Here is a 15,952-nt window from a genome sequence, read left to right as displayed (position 1 = left end):
CACCACCTGCATTTCCTTTGTTCTGGGCGCCTCTGTTCTGACGTGACAGCAGCATTTGCTAAGAGAAATTCTTGGAAGTGAAGAACATATGGTCCTCTGGCTGGGGACGGGCAGGGAGGAGGGGCAGGGTGTTGGAGCCTCGCAGGAGGGATTTCTGTTTTAAAAACAGGACCAGCAGTTTCCACCGTCCTGCAGGAGACACCCCGGGGCACGTTCAGTGTGGAGAGAAGATGCACCCACGTGACGGCGTTTCTAGTCAACTCTATGTGGCCACAGACAGGTCTGAGACATGCCAGCTCTTCTGGGTAGACGCGCGAGAGCATTGTTCCGAAGAGCAACAGCAAAAACGAATGAATGAAGGAAGGAAGGAAGGAAGGAAGGAAGGAAGGAAGGAAGGAAGGAAGGAAGGAGAATCTTGCAATTTCACTAATAGTTTTCCCTACGGTGACTTAGGAGTGACAGGTGGGGTAAAGTCCAATCGGGTTGTTAGACATGGAGAGTAAATCGTATTTTCAAAGCACAGCCACGGTGGGAAAATCTACCAGGACTCATCTATTAACATACACATCATCCCTTAAACAGCTTAGATGTAAAATGCCGATTTTCCACAGAGGGGTAACGTTCTCCATTTATTTTCTACTGACTGATTTTGATTTATAGGAATCTTTTTGAAGCTTATTTCTCAAGACCCTTTTTTTTAAACATTAGGCTTGGCGCCTGTGAAGGGTTGCCTGATTGATGCGGGCTGGGCTCTCACCTGCTGGCCGGGTGGGCACGGCCGGGATGGGGCCAGGGCTCTGGGAGGCGGGAGCCCGGCTGCCCCTGGGAGACTCCCCGTTCCTCTTCCCATCTGGGGCAGTGGGAATCAGGCACCTCCCACCCTGCCCTGGGGTTCCCAGCGGGGTCACCTCCAGCAGGCTGAGCCTCTTTGTCCTCATCTGCAGAATGGGTGCGTGCCCGGACCGTCCTCCTCGGGCCGCCGTAACAAGTCACCGCAAACTGAGTGGTTGAATGGCGGAAATGTATCACCTCCCAGCTCCGGAGGCTGAAGTCCGGGAGCTGTGGGAAGGCTGGTTCCCTCTGAGGGCCCAGTGGGGAATGGTCGCCACGTCTCTCCCAGCGTCTAGTGGCTTCAGGCATTCCTTGACCATGGTCGGGCGTCTTCTCCCCGCGTCCCCACATTGCCTTTCCTCAGTGTGTGTGTTTGTGTCCAAACTTCCTTTTTGGTGAGGACACTGGTCATATTGGATTAGGAGCCCCCCACCCTGGTGACCTCTGATATTTCTCTATTTCTAAATAAGGTCACACTCCCAGGTGGCAGGGGTCAGGCCTCCGGCCTCTTCTGGCAGGATGTGATTTGACCTACACCAAAGAGGAAGACAGGTGGTCCCCGCTGAGGAGCCAGAGCAGAGGAAGCAGCTGGGTGGTGAGCCCCAAGGTGGGCTCCGAGGTGCTCCCAGAGCTGGGCCTGGGGAGGACACCTTATTCAGCCCCCTGCCCCCCCAATCCAGAGCTGCTTCTCCATCCATCCCACGTGGGGACTGAAGACACGGATGGACACTTGTGGCCCTTCCCCCAGGAGGCTGCTGTCTTGGGGGAAAGGACAGGAAAGGCCGATGAGCCACACTTGTGGGAGATCCAATGTGTGCACTTCCTGGGGCAGCTGCAGCAAAGCACCTCAGACTGGCGATCAAAGCCAAGGGGTTTTCCTCTTCCAGCTCTGGAGCCAGGAGTCCCGGATCAGGGGTCACAGGCAGGGCGTGTTCCCTCCCAGGCCTCTCGCTTGGTGTCTGGGAGTTTGCAGGCGATCCTGGCAGTCCTGGACTTGGAGAAGCATCACCCGTGTCTCTGCCTCGGTCTTCATGTGGCCTCCTCCCCAAGGACCATCTCTTCTTTGCTTTGTAAGGACACTTGTCACTGGATTTAAGGCCACTCCAGGAGATCTCATCTTGAGATTTCTTAAAAAGATTTATTTATTTATTTTGAGAGAGAGCAAGAGGAGGAGCAGAGAGAGAAAGAGAGGGAAGCAGACTCCCCGACATGGGGCTTAATCCCAGGACCTGGAGATCATGACCTGAGCCCAAACTAAGAGTCGGATGCTTAGCCAATTGAGCCACCCAGGGGTCTCTCGTCTCTAGACTTTTAATTACATCCTCAAAGTCCCCTTCCCCACATAAGGTCACATTCAGTGGCTCCAGGTGAACATCTATTGGGGGGTGGCATTCAATTCACCATGTCCAGGGTCTGTGGGCACCAGCCTTGACTGGAGGTGGGCAGAGGGTTCTGGAAGTCTTTCCAGACATACCTGAGGGGAGCCCCTCTAGAAGTACTGATGTGCCTGATGAGGAGGGGCAGGGGGTGCCAAGGATGGCAGGGGTACAAGCTGATGGCTGGTGGGCCCTTGGAGTGGAGGGAGAGCCGGGGGAGGTGGAGAGCACAGGTGCAGAGTGGGCGGGGCCTGCTCAAGGTACGCAGCTGTCCATCATGCCTGGTGGACGTGACCTCATTCCTTCCTGCCTGTGTGGGTGTGGAGGTGAGGATGGCGCCCCGGCCCCCACTCAGGACACCCCTGGGAGCTGGTCAGTTTGTGTGGTCGTTCTGAAGCCTGAGAATAAATCATTCTTAATGTGGCATTTGGGTTGATGAGGGCTCTCAGAGGAGTGGTGACAGACGGCCAGGCTGCGGTCTGAAACTGGAACTGTAAAACAGCCTGTGCCAAGTCTGATGGAAGGCCTCGTGGGGCCCTTGAGGGTCACATGGAGTGAGCTCACGGCAGGGGAGGGGCTGCTGCACTCTGGCCCGGGCCAGGACCCGCCAAGGCCAAGGCAGCCTGCTGCTGGCCCACTGTGGGAGAGCCAGCTTCCGGCTCTTCTGGGAGCCAGAGCTGGATGGGTGTGCTGTCCCCTGTCCCCACGCTGCCATGTTAAACTGGGGTGCACAGGGTGAAGGCCTTCCTTCTATAGGCCAGTCTCCAGGCCCAGCCGTGCCATGTCTGAGCTGTGTGACCTGGGGCACAGAACCTCCCTCTGTGTCTCAGCATCCTCATCTGCAAAATGGGGATGGGCTGGTTCCCAGTGACCAGGGCTGTGGGGAGGGTTGCAGGAGGTCATGTCCATAAATCACTTAGCGCTGGACCAGGACAGAGTGGTCCAGTGCTATTGTAATGAACGGTGGTGATGAAGAGGAGATTTTCATGGTCCAGGCACGCAGGTGACACAGAACTGAGCCTCAAAGTCATACCTTCCAGGGGAGGCCAAGGCTAGCTGTGTGAAGGAATGGGGCTTTGGCGACACATCTCTGCAGGCGTCTATACTCCTGCTGCTCTGGGTAACGGGACCCACCAGTGTGGACACTACAGGGATGAAGAGAATGCTCCTGGCCCTTCCCCACGGACACTGCATCTTATTGGCCTCTCCCAGGGAGAGGGCCATGGTCCCTAGTGGGCAGGGTCATGTGTTCAAGCCTGTGGCTCATGTGAGATGTTTTTTCTTGCTTTTGTTCTCTTTTGGTTCTTACATTCCTGTCCATTTCTGGTCCCCACGTGCTGGGGACACTGGGCAGGGCCTCCCATCATGTGGAGGGAGCCCACCACTGCGGCCGTCCTTGTGGGTGTGTGATGGGTCTTGGTCTCTGTCCACGGGGCTGGCTGGGGAGGGGGCTTGAGTGTGGCTGCAGGCCCAGCCGTGTCTTTGGGGCCTCTTTGTGAGGCACGTCCGAGGTCCTGGGGGCAGGCGAGGCTTTGCTTTGTTTTCTCTTTGCATTGGGGAGACATGCCTTTCAAGTCTCTCTCTTTCTTATTATAACATGTCATTTTAAAATAACAGCACAGAGTTACAGAGATAGTGCAGAGAGCTGGGTGTAACCTACCACCACCATGGAGCCGGAGCCAGGACCCTGGTGCAGACCCCCTTGTGGAGAACGCTCCGTTTGGGCTAAAGCTGGCGCTCGTGTCTACAACGCCGTGCCTGCCTTGCTTGCCCATCTCCTTCATGTACATTCTCCTCCATTCCTCCTGGAAGGGAGGGTTTCAAGTGTCCTTGCACCCCAGGCCCTCATCAGAAGCCCTCCTTCCCTCTCCCCAGGCCACCAGGGTGCTATCCTGGGACCCCCTCATTGTCTGGCCAGAGCTTCTGCAGTGGGGACCTTTCTAGAGTGGCCTCATGCCTTCTGCTTTTAGAAGACATCTTCCTTCCCTGACCCTCCCAGACCCTTCCCTGCTCCCAGTGACAGTAGCTGCTCTCTCCCGACTTTCCTAGGCATGTAGGAGGCAGGGAGGGGGTTGTGGGGTCACCAGCAGTGAGATGGAACCAGATCCAACTCCAAGCTTACCGGGTAGCCCCTGGCCTCTGTCCTAAACTGGGCAGCTGCAGGGCCCTGGCCGCCCAGGCGAACAACCGGTGGGGTCCAGGCTCCGTGGAAGAAAGGGGTCCCGTCAGGGCCTGGGTGACTCAGAGCAAGACATGGCATCACTGAGGGCAGCCAGGCCTCTCACCCTGGTCGTGAAGGGGGCACCGGACAGTCATTTGTCAGGCCTCCCTCAGCATCAGGCAAGGTGCCAGGCCCTTTGGACGTGGTAGCCCACTTAGGATCCTAGCCTCTCAGGGATGTGTGGCCATTGGAGACAGGGAGGTGACACTACAGCAAAAGGGGGATGCCACACAGTGTGTAAAGAATCACACTCAGGCTGGACCAGCTCCAAGGATGGGTGCCTTCCCCTGCAATGGGCCTCATCCTGGAGCTGGGCATCGGGGCACAGCAGGTGGTGAGGGGAGGGGGCCCAGCCCGAAAGATATCATGCTTGAGCTCATGCCTGGTGTGGGAAAAGTGTGTGTAATCAAACACTGGCAGCTTAGTCTGGAGACATCCTGGAGGATGGTGGTACCCTCTGAGTGGTGGAGAGGAGAGAAAGGAGGAGGAGGAAGGAGAAAGGGGTGGGCAGATGTGCCTGATGTGGTGAGTTGGGAGGTTGAACAAAAGCTCCTCTGGGCACTTCAGTACCCACGGTGGCACCTCACCTAGACCGCCTCAGGTGCATTGCTAACAAAGTTCTACCCAAACCACCCCCCTAACCTGGAGTGCTGTGCTCGCCATGGACACACCACGCTCATCATCTCAGTCCAGCTCTGCAAAGCCTGCAGCATCATCCCCACGTCAGAGGAGCCCGAGCTGCCTGGGGGCCACACCGAGGAACACACAACTCATATGCTGTAGAGCCAGGATCCAGATGAGACCCTCGGGGCTCCAGGAATGTAGTGGTCTCGGTGAAGTCCTCCAGGATCCACAGAGGAGCCCGGAGCCAGGGGGATGGGATGCTGCCTCAGGAGGAGGACCCCGGCTCTCTGCTCTGCAGGAGATTCTGTGGGAGGGCGATGCCTCACACTAGCAGCCACTTTGATGAGTACACACATCTGGGAGTAAGGACCTTAGGGAGGTCTCGGGGTCCATGGGGATCCTGCCAGCTTAGAGAACCGTGGAGGCCTCATGGAGTGGAGGGAGCAGGGGTGAGGATCCTGGGGTAGGGTGGCGAGCATGAATGAGGGTGGTTCTGGCAGCCCAAGCCAGCAGCCTGTGGTGTCTGCAGGGAGGCATTGGGATTGACCAAGACCTGGCCCTGGAAGAACCAGCACCTGCCATGGGGCTTTCTGAGCCAAGCAGATTCCCACCCCTCCCCCAGGCAGTCTCTGGCAGAGAGAAACAGGGTTCCTCACCCTGGTAGATAAGTGCAGAACCCATTTCCTTAATGGAATACATTTCTTCATAGAGGAGACCTCTTGGGTGAAGGGAGCTGAGCCCTACTGCTCTGGGGATGAGGGCCAGCCCTGCCTGCTGGTTAAAGGGGAAGGCCAGCAGGCTTGGTCAGCAGGAAGCCCCCTCCTCTTTTGTTCAGCCTAGAGAGAGCTCCATGGGGTGCTGTTCTAGAAAGATCTGCAGTCTTGGCCTCAGACCAGCCTGTCTGCTTCCAGCTCTGCTGTCTTAGGTGCACCCTCGGGGTAGCACTGCCGCCATTCCCACCTCTGCTGCTAACCTGGGCAGTGGGGATGATGGTGCTGACCTGCAACGCTGTAGGGAGAAGCAAAGGATGGGAATGTATGCTGTGCTGTGTCTGCTTTTGTAGGGCCGAGGCGGTGGGGGTGTCTGATGCCCTTCCCCTGCATTGAGGGCCCTTCCTCTGCATCGGGGCTCACAGCCTGGTCCGATCAGGGTGACCCTGCCTGAGTGCATTGTCACCTGGTGCAACACCTCCTGTGTCCCTCCACAGCCCAGCCACTGCTGACTCAGGATTGCGTTTCTCCAGTGGCCTTCAGTGGACATTTATTGAATGCCAACTGAATGCATTCATCAGGGTCTAGTCTTCGACTGGCACGTGGGTGCCAGTTCCACCAGCATGAACATGAGCATCTTTTTCATGTCTGGAGGGCAGGAGGGAGAAGGTCCCCTCTTGGAGCTCACGCGCATGGTGAATGTGGGATGACGGCATAGCAGAGCGTGTGTGTGGACACAGTGTACGCATGCGCCCGAGATGTGAACACCCAGTAGGTGACAAAGTTCAGTGTCAGCAGCAGCCCACGGCCTCCAGCGAGAGCTGCCTCGCCTTCTTGCGGCCCTTCCACCACCGAAAGTGGCCACGGTTCCATCCGGCGCATTGTTGTGCAGCTTCAAGTGAACTTGGCTACAGATCCTATCCTCTCTCATGTTTCTCAGTTGAGATAAAATTCGAGTAATGTAAAATTCACCGTGTTAACCTTTTTGAAGTGTACAGGAATCCAGTGGCTTGTTCACACAGCGGGGTGGCGTTGTGCTCTTCTTCCCATGGCCCCCATAACTGAGCGCATGGTGCGGGGGACCTGTCCAAGTCCAAGTCGTCTGGGGCGCATCCTCCCTCTTTGGTATGGCTGCACGGTGCTCCCAAGGGTGGCTGGTTGCAGGCTGTTTATCCTGGTCTCTCGGCAGATGTGCCACTTATTTCCGGGCTCTATTACAGTGTCACAGGAAATGACTTTGGACATCCATCACTCCATATGCACAAGGACTTCTATAGAATAGCTCCCCAGGAGTGGCATTGCTGGGCCAGGGTGTCAACAGACTGTGGTTTTGTTAGCTGTTGGGCGTTGGCTTCACTGTGGGTGTATCTCCATACCCTCACCAGGAGCGTGCCTAAGGTCCTGGAAGGAGGCTCCTTCTGGAGCTCCTTCTGCTGGTCGTTCTATATGCCCAGCACTGGCATCCTTCCAGGTACAGGTAGAGTGACACCAGGGCCCTCTGGGGCTTGTCTGGTGGGAGGTCTTCATCTTCACGACATGCCTTCCTCCAAGAACAGTCCAGCTGTTGGGGTGTGAAATCTGCTGAGGCCTCCCTCTGTCATCCCCCAGGGCAGGTGAGGATGCTGGGGCTCAGGGCAGGGGAGCTGCCTTCGGGCCTCACACGAGGGCTGGCCAGCAAGCTGCCATCTCATGGATGTGCCCTGGTCACCACCCCCGGGAGCCTCCAGGAGGGAGGCCATCCTGATGTCCCTTACCTTCCCTCACCACCCGTCATAAATCAGCCTCCTGGTCCGGCGTGGGATGTTTGTGTGGCCGCGGAGCCTGTGCCGAGAGTCGCATCCCACCTATGGGGCCAAGTCACAGGCCTCATTCCCTGTAATTCATCTGCGTCCTGTCCCTCTGGGGCCTGGGGTGGGGGCGGGGCATCTCCTGAGAACAGGTGCAGCTGCAGAGCTCTTACGCTTGCAGAAGACAAACTGGTCCATTTCCCTGATCGTTGTATTTGGGTCATTTCTCTTTCAAGGAATGGAATAAAAGTGATTCCCTCTAAAGAGTTTGGTAATCAGCCCTCCCCGCACCACGCCCCATCCCCCCGCCCCAGGATCACAACTGACCATTTTTAAAGCTTTTTGATGCCCATTCTCTGCTGCACCTTTGCCTCCCGGTGAGCTTGGGAGGGATGGAGCGGGGAGTGAACTGAGGATTTGCCCAAGCAGTGGGACATGACTGGTGGGAGGGCGGTGCAGGTGAAACCTGCGGCCCAGGAAGAGCTCGTGGCCTCTCGGAGAGTCTCATCTTTTTCTGGAGCAGGACATCAGGTGCGGGGGCTGGATCAGGCCCTCACAGAGGCACACCCAGGATGGGGCCTTGGCTCCCAGATCCGGATGGGATGTATCCCTTTATGTGCACGCGTGTTCCCATCTCTCCAACACGTCGTATGCGAAGGTCCCCCAGCGTGGGTGGCCTTCCACCCCTTCTGTGCGTGAGCGTGTGTTTCCGGACTGTGAAACACATCTTGGTGGTGCTCTTCTGAGCATCCTGGAAGCCTGAGTGTGGAGGGAATGTCATCATCGACGGGCCCAAGGGACAGTGGGTGCCTGCAGCTACTGGGACCCTGGCTGCTGCTTCTCTGTGGATCCTCGTGCCCGCCACAGCAAGCGATAAGACCATTTGTTGAATGAATACTCAACGTCACCATAAAACATCTTATTCTCTGCCTTGTTCATTGGCCTCCATTTTCTTTTCCTAATACTTGATGCCTCATGTATTTTACATGATGCCATGTGGAAGTGCCAGCTGTTTGACCTTGGGGCCATTGTTTTATGGCACTGTTCCTCTGTGTGTTCATCCATGTAATGGGGACAGTTGGTGCGTGGTAGCAGACCCTGACCTTCCCATCCTCAGCATCCCTCCCTTGCATTGTGGAGACCAGAGATGGGGGTCCACAGGTGCCCTGGTCTGGAGTCCTCCCCTCTCTGGGCCTCAGTCCTAGGTGGGCTCCTAAGCCCATGCATTCTGGTGTTCTGAGGGGACAAGATGTTGTGCATGGTCTAGCATCAACTTCCACACCTGCAAAAGTGGACAGGTGAGGTGGGGAAGGGAGAGGCCACACCAAGACTCATTCCTGGCTCTTTGGAGCTGGTCTGTTGCTGATTAATCACTGAGCAGTTATTTATCAGACCCTCACTATGTGCTGGCACTTGGCTAGGCTCGGGAAAATGTGCCTATAGAGGCAGACTTGGTTCCTGCCCTCTTGGAGCTCATAGCCTGGGGTGGCTGGGGAGGCTTCAGGAGGAAGGGGTTTTAAGAAAGAGCAAGAGGGAGGCAGAGCAGAGGGGCAGAAAGGTGGTAAGTCTAGGAACCAGCATGTGCAAAAGCCCTGGGGTGACTGAGGGTCATGGCGGTGAGTGTGTGTCTGGGGTTGGCGTGTGTTTGTTGTTGGTCAACAGGAGACAGGTCAACTGCATGAGGACGGAGAGGATGGGGCTGTCCTGAGTGATAGGAGGAGATACAGCTCCTGATGGGGGTGAATAGATGCAGACCCAGGCCTTTCTGGGGACAAGGATATGCCAGTGTGGCTTCTTAAACATTAATGTTAGAACACAGATTCTGAGCCAGCAGGTCTGGGGTGGGGCCTCACCCAGCTTCTGCATTTCTAGGTGCTCCAGGGAAATGTGTGTGGTTGGTTGCAGACCCCACTATGAGCAGCAGGGACCTCGGCTCGCCCTGTCATGGGCCGGCCCTGTCTTGACTGGCCTGGGGGACATCAGTGTGCAGGGGGCCTCCTGGGGCCTCACAGGCCTGACCCTCATGGATCCCCTCTGCATTTTCCCTGTTTCTGATGGGAAGTCCATTTTCAGAGTTCACCATAGAGCCTGAACGCTTGCTGCCGCTGTGTGTGTATATGAGTGTGTGCAGTGTGCTCATTGATTGACAGTTGGATTGAGCCTGAGTATTTAATACTTTTTTGGGATTATTCTTGAGCCCTTGGAAGGCACAGGACTCAGTGATTCCACCCACACGAGGGACTCGTGTCTCCACTCATGACCACATGACCAAGTGGAGCCTGACTGCCTGCTGACCACGGGCAGAGACCTGGCATTTCATAGGAGGCCCCAGAACCTCAGTCGGAGCCGCTGTTGTAAGCCCCCCTCCGCCCCCAGGATACAGAAATAGCTGACCTAGAAACGTGCCGTAGCAGCTCATGGAGAGAGGGCCTGGGCCCCGGGGTATCTGTGCTCTGATTTCTGGCCTAAGCCCGAGTGGGTGGACAATCACCCTTCCAGCAGCCTTGTGAGGCCCTACCTGAGTCCACTCTGATTCACAGATAGGGAAACCGAGACTCAGGCAGCCAGGGTCGTCCCCACGCACTGCACCCTCTGTTCTGTTTGATTTCGTCAGAGAGGTGGTGCCACCAGGGTACCTGGTGAGGACGGACGCCGTTTGCAGGTGGAGATGTTCATTATCATGCCGTTGGCCTCCAGCAACCCTGGGCACCAAGACTCCCCTGAGCGAGCCTCCTCTCAGACTGGCAGGCCTGCTGATGCCACTTAAGGGTCCTCTGCCGGTTGGTGTGATTTCCTCCAACCGCAGGGCTGTTTCCATGAGCCTCTTGCAGGATCTTGGAGGACAGACCCGGTGCCTTGTTTCTAAGTGGTTTGTATAGGCTCTTCGCTGAGCAGAGGAGTGAAGGGCACGTTGGATGTCCCAGGGGCAGCAACGTACCATTGGGGGCTGGAATTGACTTGTGGCATGGGCACATGGGCAGGAGGCAGGCTGGTGGTGGTTGAGGCGGAGGCCCTGCTACCCGCAGAGGGTCTCTGCATGAGTCAGGGGAGAGAACCCTGGGCTGCCTCTCCACGGAGGAGCAGGCTGGTGGGGCCCACGGCTCCTGTCCCTGGAAGCCACCCCGGGGCCTTGGATAGGGATCTCTGGGGACTAGGCCTGTCCTTGCGAACATCCTTCCTTTCTTCAAAAGTGTTTCTCCATTTCTAAAGGCAGGTGTTGGATGAAGCCATCCTAAGTTCCCATGGGCTCCTTCCAGCCCCTGACCTTGGCCTGTCCTGCTTCCCTATCCAGGGAGATGAGATTCAACGGGCTCAGTAGAACTGGGTGTCCTGCAGACACTCTCTCCAGCACCTCGAGAGGCAAGAGGGGGGCTCTGACTGGGGAATGTCAGGCCCAGCTACGCTCTTCATAGGGTCCGATGCATCATGAAAACATAGGGCCCCCTTGTTTAAACATTTTTAGGAATTTCAAGATAGGGACAGCAGAGCATTTTTTTTTATTTTTTTTGTAAGTTTTTTTATTTATTTATGATAGTTACAGAGAGAGAGAGAGGCAGAGACATAGGCAGAGGGAGAAGCAGGCTCCATGCACCGGGAGCCCGATGTGGGATTCGACCCCGGGTCTCCAGGATCGCGCCCTGGGCCAAAGGCAGGTGCCAAACCGCTGCGCCACCCAGGGATCCCGACAGCAGAGCATTAAATCAAGCGCAGGCTGTCCTGAGTCGGTGGGGAGGGACGGGGGGCTGCTCAGGTCACACACCAGCCCCCTGTCCCTGGTTGCTTGCGTCACGCAGCAGTTGGGGACATCTCATATGTGCTCTCCCTGGGAGGGGAGTGGGCTCACCCCACCAGAGTCCTGGAGCTTCCTCTCCTGAAGGTTGGACAGGCATCTCTGTGAATGAGCTGTGGGCCCCAAGAATGGGGTGTGTTCTTTCCCCTCTGGCAGTGTTTGCAGGCGTCAGAGAGCGAGGGTGGTCCAGACAGGGGGGCTCTGAGGGTTCCGGCAGCTGGGGTAGCAGGGGTTGGCTGCGGTTGGCTGTGGTGACGGCCTGAAGGACAGATACCGTCTCCTCCCTGGATCTGCGTCTGGGCAGGGATATTCATTCACTCACTGGACAAGTACTAGTGAACTATTGCTCTGCACTGAGCCCTGGGAATCTAGGGTGGAGCAAAGCAGACCACGTCCCCTCCTTGAAGGAGCCCACAGCCCAGCAGCCTCAGGATGAGCAGGTCTGAGGAGTCCAGAGAGCTTGGCTTCTCTCCTGGGGTCACGGGTTGGCTGGACCTAAGTGACACTGCCTCCAGGGCGTTGGGACAGTGCCCCCATCGTGATCTCACCCACCTCCAGGGCCTGGGGGGCTGGAAGTAAGAAGAGGAGGTGCAGGGGTGCCGTGGGACCCTAGGGGCCCGTCCCCCCTCTGCAGGGGTGGTTCCCTATCCTTGTTCTCTCCTTGGTTGTTCCTGACTCTCTGGAAGGAGTTGTGTGGATGGTGGGTGCAGGCAGCCTCTAGGTGGGAGGAAACTGCTGGCGAGGGCCAGGACACAGAAGCCCCACCCAGCTCCCGTTCCAGATTTTTCTCCCACCCGGATCAAAGCGCCCCAGCACTTGCAGTAACATGCCAACCGCTGGAAAAGCGTTCCTGGGATATTTCATTTCCAAAGCTGTGAGTTGAGGATCCCCAGAAGGGCAGGCCGTACTTTTTAGTTCTTTGAAACAACTTTCAAAAAGTAATGAAAACATGGGGCCCTTGTTCAAACACTTGTGAGAATTTCAGCGCGGTGTCAGCGGCACAGATGGTGGAGCTTGGCCTCAGCCTGGCGGCTCGGAGCCTGGGCCCAGGACGGGTTCCCAGGGCTCCCACAGCCGCCGGCTGGGAGCTTGCAGGCTCTGTTCTCCCGCACGCAGTGCTGGTGCTCACTCTGCTTTAGTTCCTCTCTCTGTCGTGGGGATGATGACAGGAGCTGCCCCATGGGTCCCAGGTGTAAAGAAGGTTGATGTGCGTGAACTGAATCACCTGGTGTGGCACGTGGGTCGGGGACAAAGCCGACGCCAGTGCGTGTGAGCGAGAGCGTGGCCCCCTCTGGGTCGCTGCTGGCTCCGGCATCCTGGCCGTCACGGAAGGAGCTGGGTATCGCTTCCTTGCTCTGTAGGGTGGGGAACGGAGGTACACTGGGCTTGGAGGGGCCGGCCCCAAAGCAGAGGGCTCCTTCTGTGGCCAGCTACAGAGTTAAGGATGCCTGCCGGGCTCCCCCAGGGCTGACCCGTCTTGGGTGGCTCCTTGTCTGAGCTCCGGGCAAGGACGGCCCCGGTCCCTGGCCTCTGGAGCCCAAACTCATTCAGCTTCATGGGTTAAGGTCATACCAGCAGAGTGATTCTGTCCCCTTGCACAAGAGTGGGCAACAATGTGTACTCGTGTTGGCAGAGAATGGCTTGCAAGTGGATGGCCAGAGCAGGGGGCCAGGGTCCTTGCTTGGGGCACACACCTCTCCTGGCTTCTTTGCCCTGGTCACGTTAGACCGCAGGAGCTGTGCCCGGCACTGTTCCCTCCCGCAAAGGGCTTGTTATCAAGTGATAGAAACAGGCCTCATGAGTGGTGCCAGAGGTGAGACCGCAGGGTCTGGGGAAGTGTGGGGGGCACTGAACCAGGGGAGGGACCTGGGAGGCTTCCTGGAAGTGACGTCAGTTAGACTAAGGTCTGAGAATTGCTTAGAATTATTCAAGGAATCAAGAGTCGTGGCGGGAAGAGGATCCCAAGATGAGGAACAGCTTGTGCAAAGGCCCTGTGGAGTTGGTGTTCAGAGTGACTGGGGTGGGCATGAGTGGAGAGCCCTGCCCAGAAGGGGATGGGAGGGGCACTGGTCCTACTGGGAGATGGACCACAGGGCAGAGAGAGTTCCAGCAGCAGAAGCCCCTGGACAAGGAGCTCAGCCCGAAGGAGGACCTGAGTACCACGTGAGGGGGTGAGCTCCCCACCCCTCGAGGTGTGTGGGCAAGGCTCGGACAGCTGGGGCTTGCTAAGGATGTTGGGTGGAGGATTTCACCCTGGATGGGCTGGATGAAACAGCCTTTGAGGTCCCTTCCAGCTGTCACACTCTGGCTCCTCGAAATCCCCTCTGGGAGCGGCGAGACTATAAAATATAAATCAATAGGTTAAAAATACGCTTGTCTCCTGCACGTCCAGGCCCTGTCACTCCGCCTGTCTCCCTCGGCCTTCAGAGGATTCCCGCGCGGCTCGGGCAGCCCGAGAGCTGGCAGGAGAAAATTGTTTTGTTCCCGAGCAAGGCGGGGCCCTCGTGCCTCCGCGGACAGGGAGGCCTTGGGTTTGTTTTTGATCATCGCTGCCTCCTGCACGCATGCTGTCCGGTCCCGGTGGTGTCCCCTCCTCCTGCCTTCCCTGGTGATCACAGCACCAGGGGGATCAGCCAGGCCAGGCCAGGGGGCTGGGGGGCAGCTGCGCCCCCAAGACCGAGAGCGGAGGAGGTTGTGCTGGCGGCAAGAGACCAAACTCAGGGACGGCCAGTGTGGTGACCCCAGATTAGCCGGCTCAGGGCTCTGCTGGGAGCAGGGGGGTGTTCCCCGGTTACCTCCCGGGGTTCCCATGGCAACGGGAGTGTTAGGAGCCGCTAATAGGGATTGGCAGCAGTGAAATGAAATTTGATGTTCAGGGAAAATGCATTGGCTTGTGAAGTAATTGGGGAGAAGGCGTTTTTTTCCCGCTGGGCAGGCAAATCCTCACGTCCTTTCTGTGCATTGGGAGAACTTTTGGGTGCTCTTGAACACATTTATTTTCATTAGTAGGAACAGATTTCTGCAGGGGTGTGAGATGAAACAGGCTTTGTTAGCGTGGGGCTTGGGGCGTGTGCCGAGGATGGGGTGCGGGTGTCCGGCTGTCCTCGGCCCTACCAGGCCCCGCTGTCACGGGCTGGGCCTCAGCTTGGTCTCCCCGTCCCCGTCTTCAGAAGCCTCGTCAGATGCATTCTCTGCCCAGCCTGGGGCCACCCCTCGGCTGTCCCTTTGGCCACAGTTTGTGATGGCCCAGAGCTGGGTTTGAATGTTTCCTGCTGAGGGGTGGCTACTGGGTGGACCTGGCTGGATTGGGATGTTCCCAAAGTCACCGTGAAGAGTGGAGTGGGGTTTCAGAGCAGACACAAGTCTTGTGTCTATAGCCCCCTCCCCGGTCCCCAGGGAGGCCGACAGAAAGGCCTGGCCAGCTGATGCTCTACACGACACCCCAAATCCTGGGGGCGGCGGTGGCAGCGTCATCATATCCCTCTCTCAGAGCCTTGAAACTCACTGATTTCTATTTTCTGTCGCTACCACAGGTGATCTTGATCCTGACGAAGTATTACCATGCAGACATGGGGAAAGTTCTGGAAAGTTCTCTGTGGCGGTAAGTCACCCTGAACGTGGGTTTTTTTCTCCTTATGCACCCATATGTCTCCCAGGGCTGAGGGCCGAGACTCCCTCTCCCCACTCAACAACACCCAGTTGGAGCATCCCTGTGAGTTGACGTTCTTACAACTTCCCTTTGGCTACAAAATGCGTGTCGGAGACATGGAGCGTGATCAAGGATTTCATCAGTGGGCACACACACAGCCCCGGAGAAGAGACTGCCCTTCAGAAAGCTTCTTGGCCTTCTTTTCTTTCTGGTTTTCCTCCCCTCTTCCTTTTCTCCTCCCCAGAGGAACAGGGTTTGCATTGAGAATTCAGGTCAGCACACAAATGCCCTCGTGCGCGTGCCCCGGACTTCAGACACAGCTCCCGGGGTCCACCAAATACGCCAATTCCCCTCATTGTCCAGATGTGTTTCTTTCTTCCTGGCTCAGCTGCAGAGCTTGGTAAATAAATAACCCACCGGTGATGGGGGGGGGGCTCTCTTTCTTTGTGAGATGTGAATTCAGCCCAAGAACATGAAGTAACCCCTGTGATGTCTTAAATGAGGTGGGAGAGAAGGAGGTTTGGAGAAATCATTTGGGTTGCTATTGTCTCCCATATTTACACCTGCTCTCCCAGGAAGGGGGAAGGGCGGCTCCCAGCCTCTTGGGCTGTCATTTCAAAGCTTTTCCGGGGCAAGGATCCTGTTTCCTCCAAGTGCCTCTCGCCGCTCCCACATTTGCTGGGCATTGAGCCCTTTTGGTTTTCAAGATATGTTTCTCAGGTAATAATTAATTCACTTTTCTATTTGGAATCTATTAAAAAAAAAAAAAAACAATGCCCAAACCTGCTCATCAGGACTCCTGTTTGTGTGTAGCCTCCCTTGAGTTGATTTTTGACTTTTGACTTTGCTTCCAGGGCAGGGGCTTGAGGATTGATTCTGTTGGTTCTTGTTGGGGATTTCTGCAACGCGTTGGGCAGGTGTTGAAATGACACCTCAGGCTGGAACATTTCCTTGTTGATGGGGT

At 56.8% G+C, this 15,952-nt stretch overlaps 1 protein-coding gene across 1 annotated transcript in view; it reads left to right on the top strand.

The window, feature by feature from the left end:
* The window catches only part of SORCS2 (sortilin related VPS10 domain containing receptor 2), a 459,873-nt gene that overhangs the window by 167,638 nt on the left and 276,283 nt on the right, over positions 1-15,952 (top strand). The window contains exon 2 of the mRNA XM_055326673.1: positions 14,873-14,940. Within this exon, the coding sequence (XP_055182648.1) occupies positions 14,873-14,940 (68 nt within the window). The remainder of the gene's footprint in view (positions 1-14,872; positions 14,941-15,952) is intronic.

The sequence above is a fragment of the Nyctereutes procyonoides genome, unplaced genomic scaffold (genome assembly GCF_905146905.1).
Source record: "Nyctereutes procyonoides isolate TBG_1078 unplaced genomic scaffold, NYPRO_anot_genome, whole genome shotgun sequence".
Lineage (NCBI taxonomy): Eukaryota > Metazoa > Chordata > Mammalia > Carnivora > Canidae > Nyctereutes > Nyctereutes procyonoides.
Note: the sequence above shows the minus strand (reverse complement) of the source record. Positions and strands in the feature narration are given on the sequence as shown.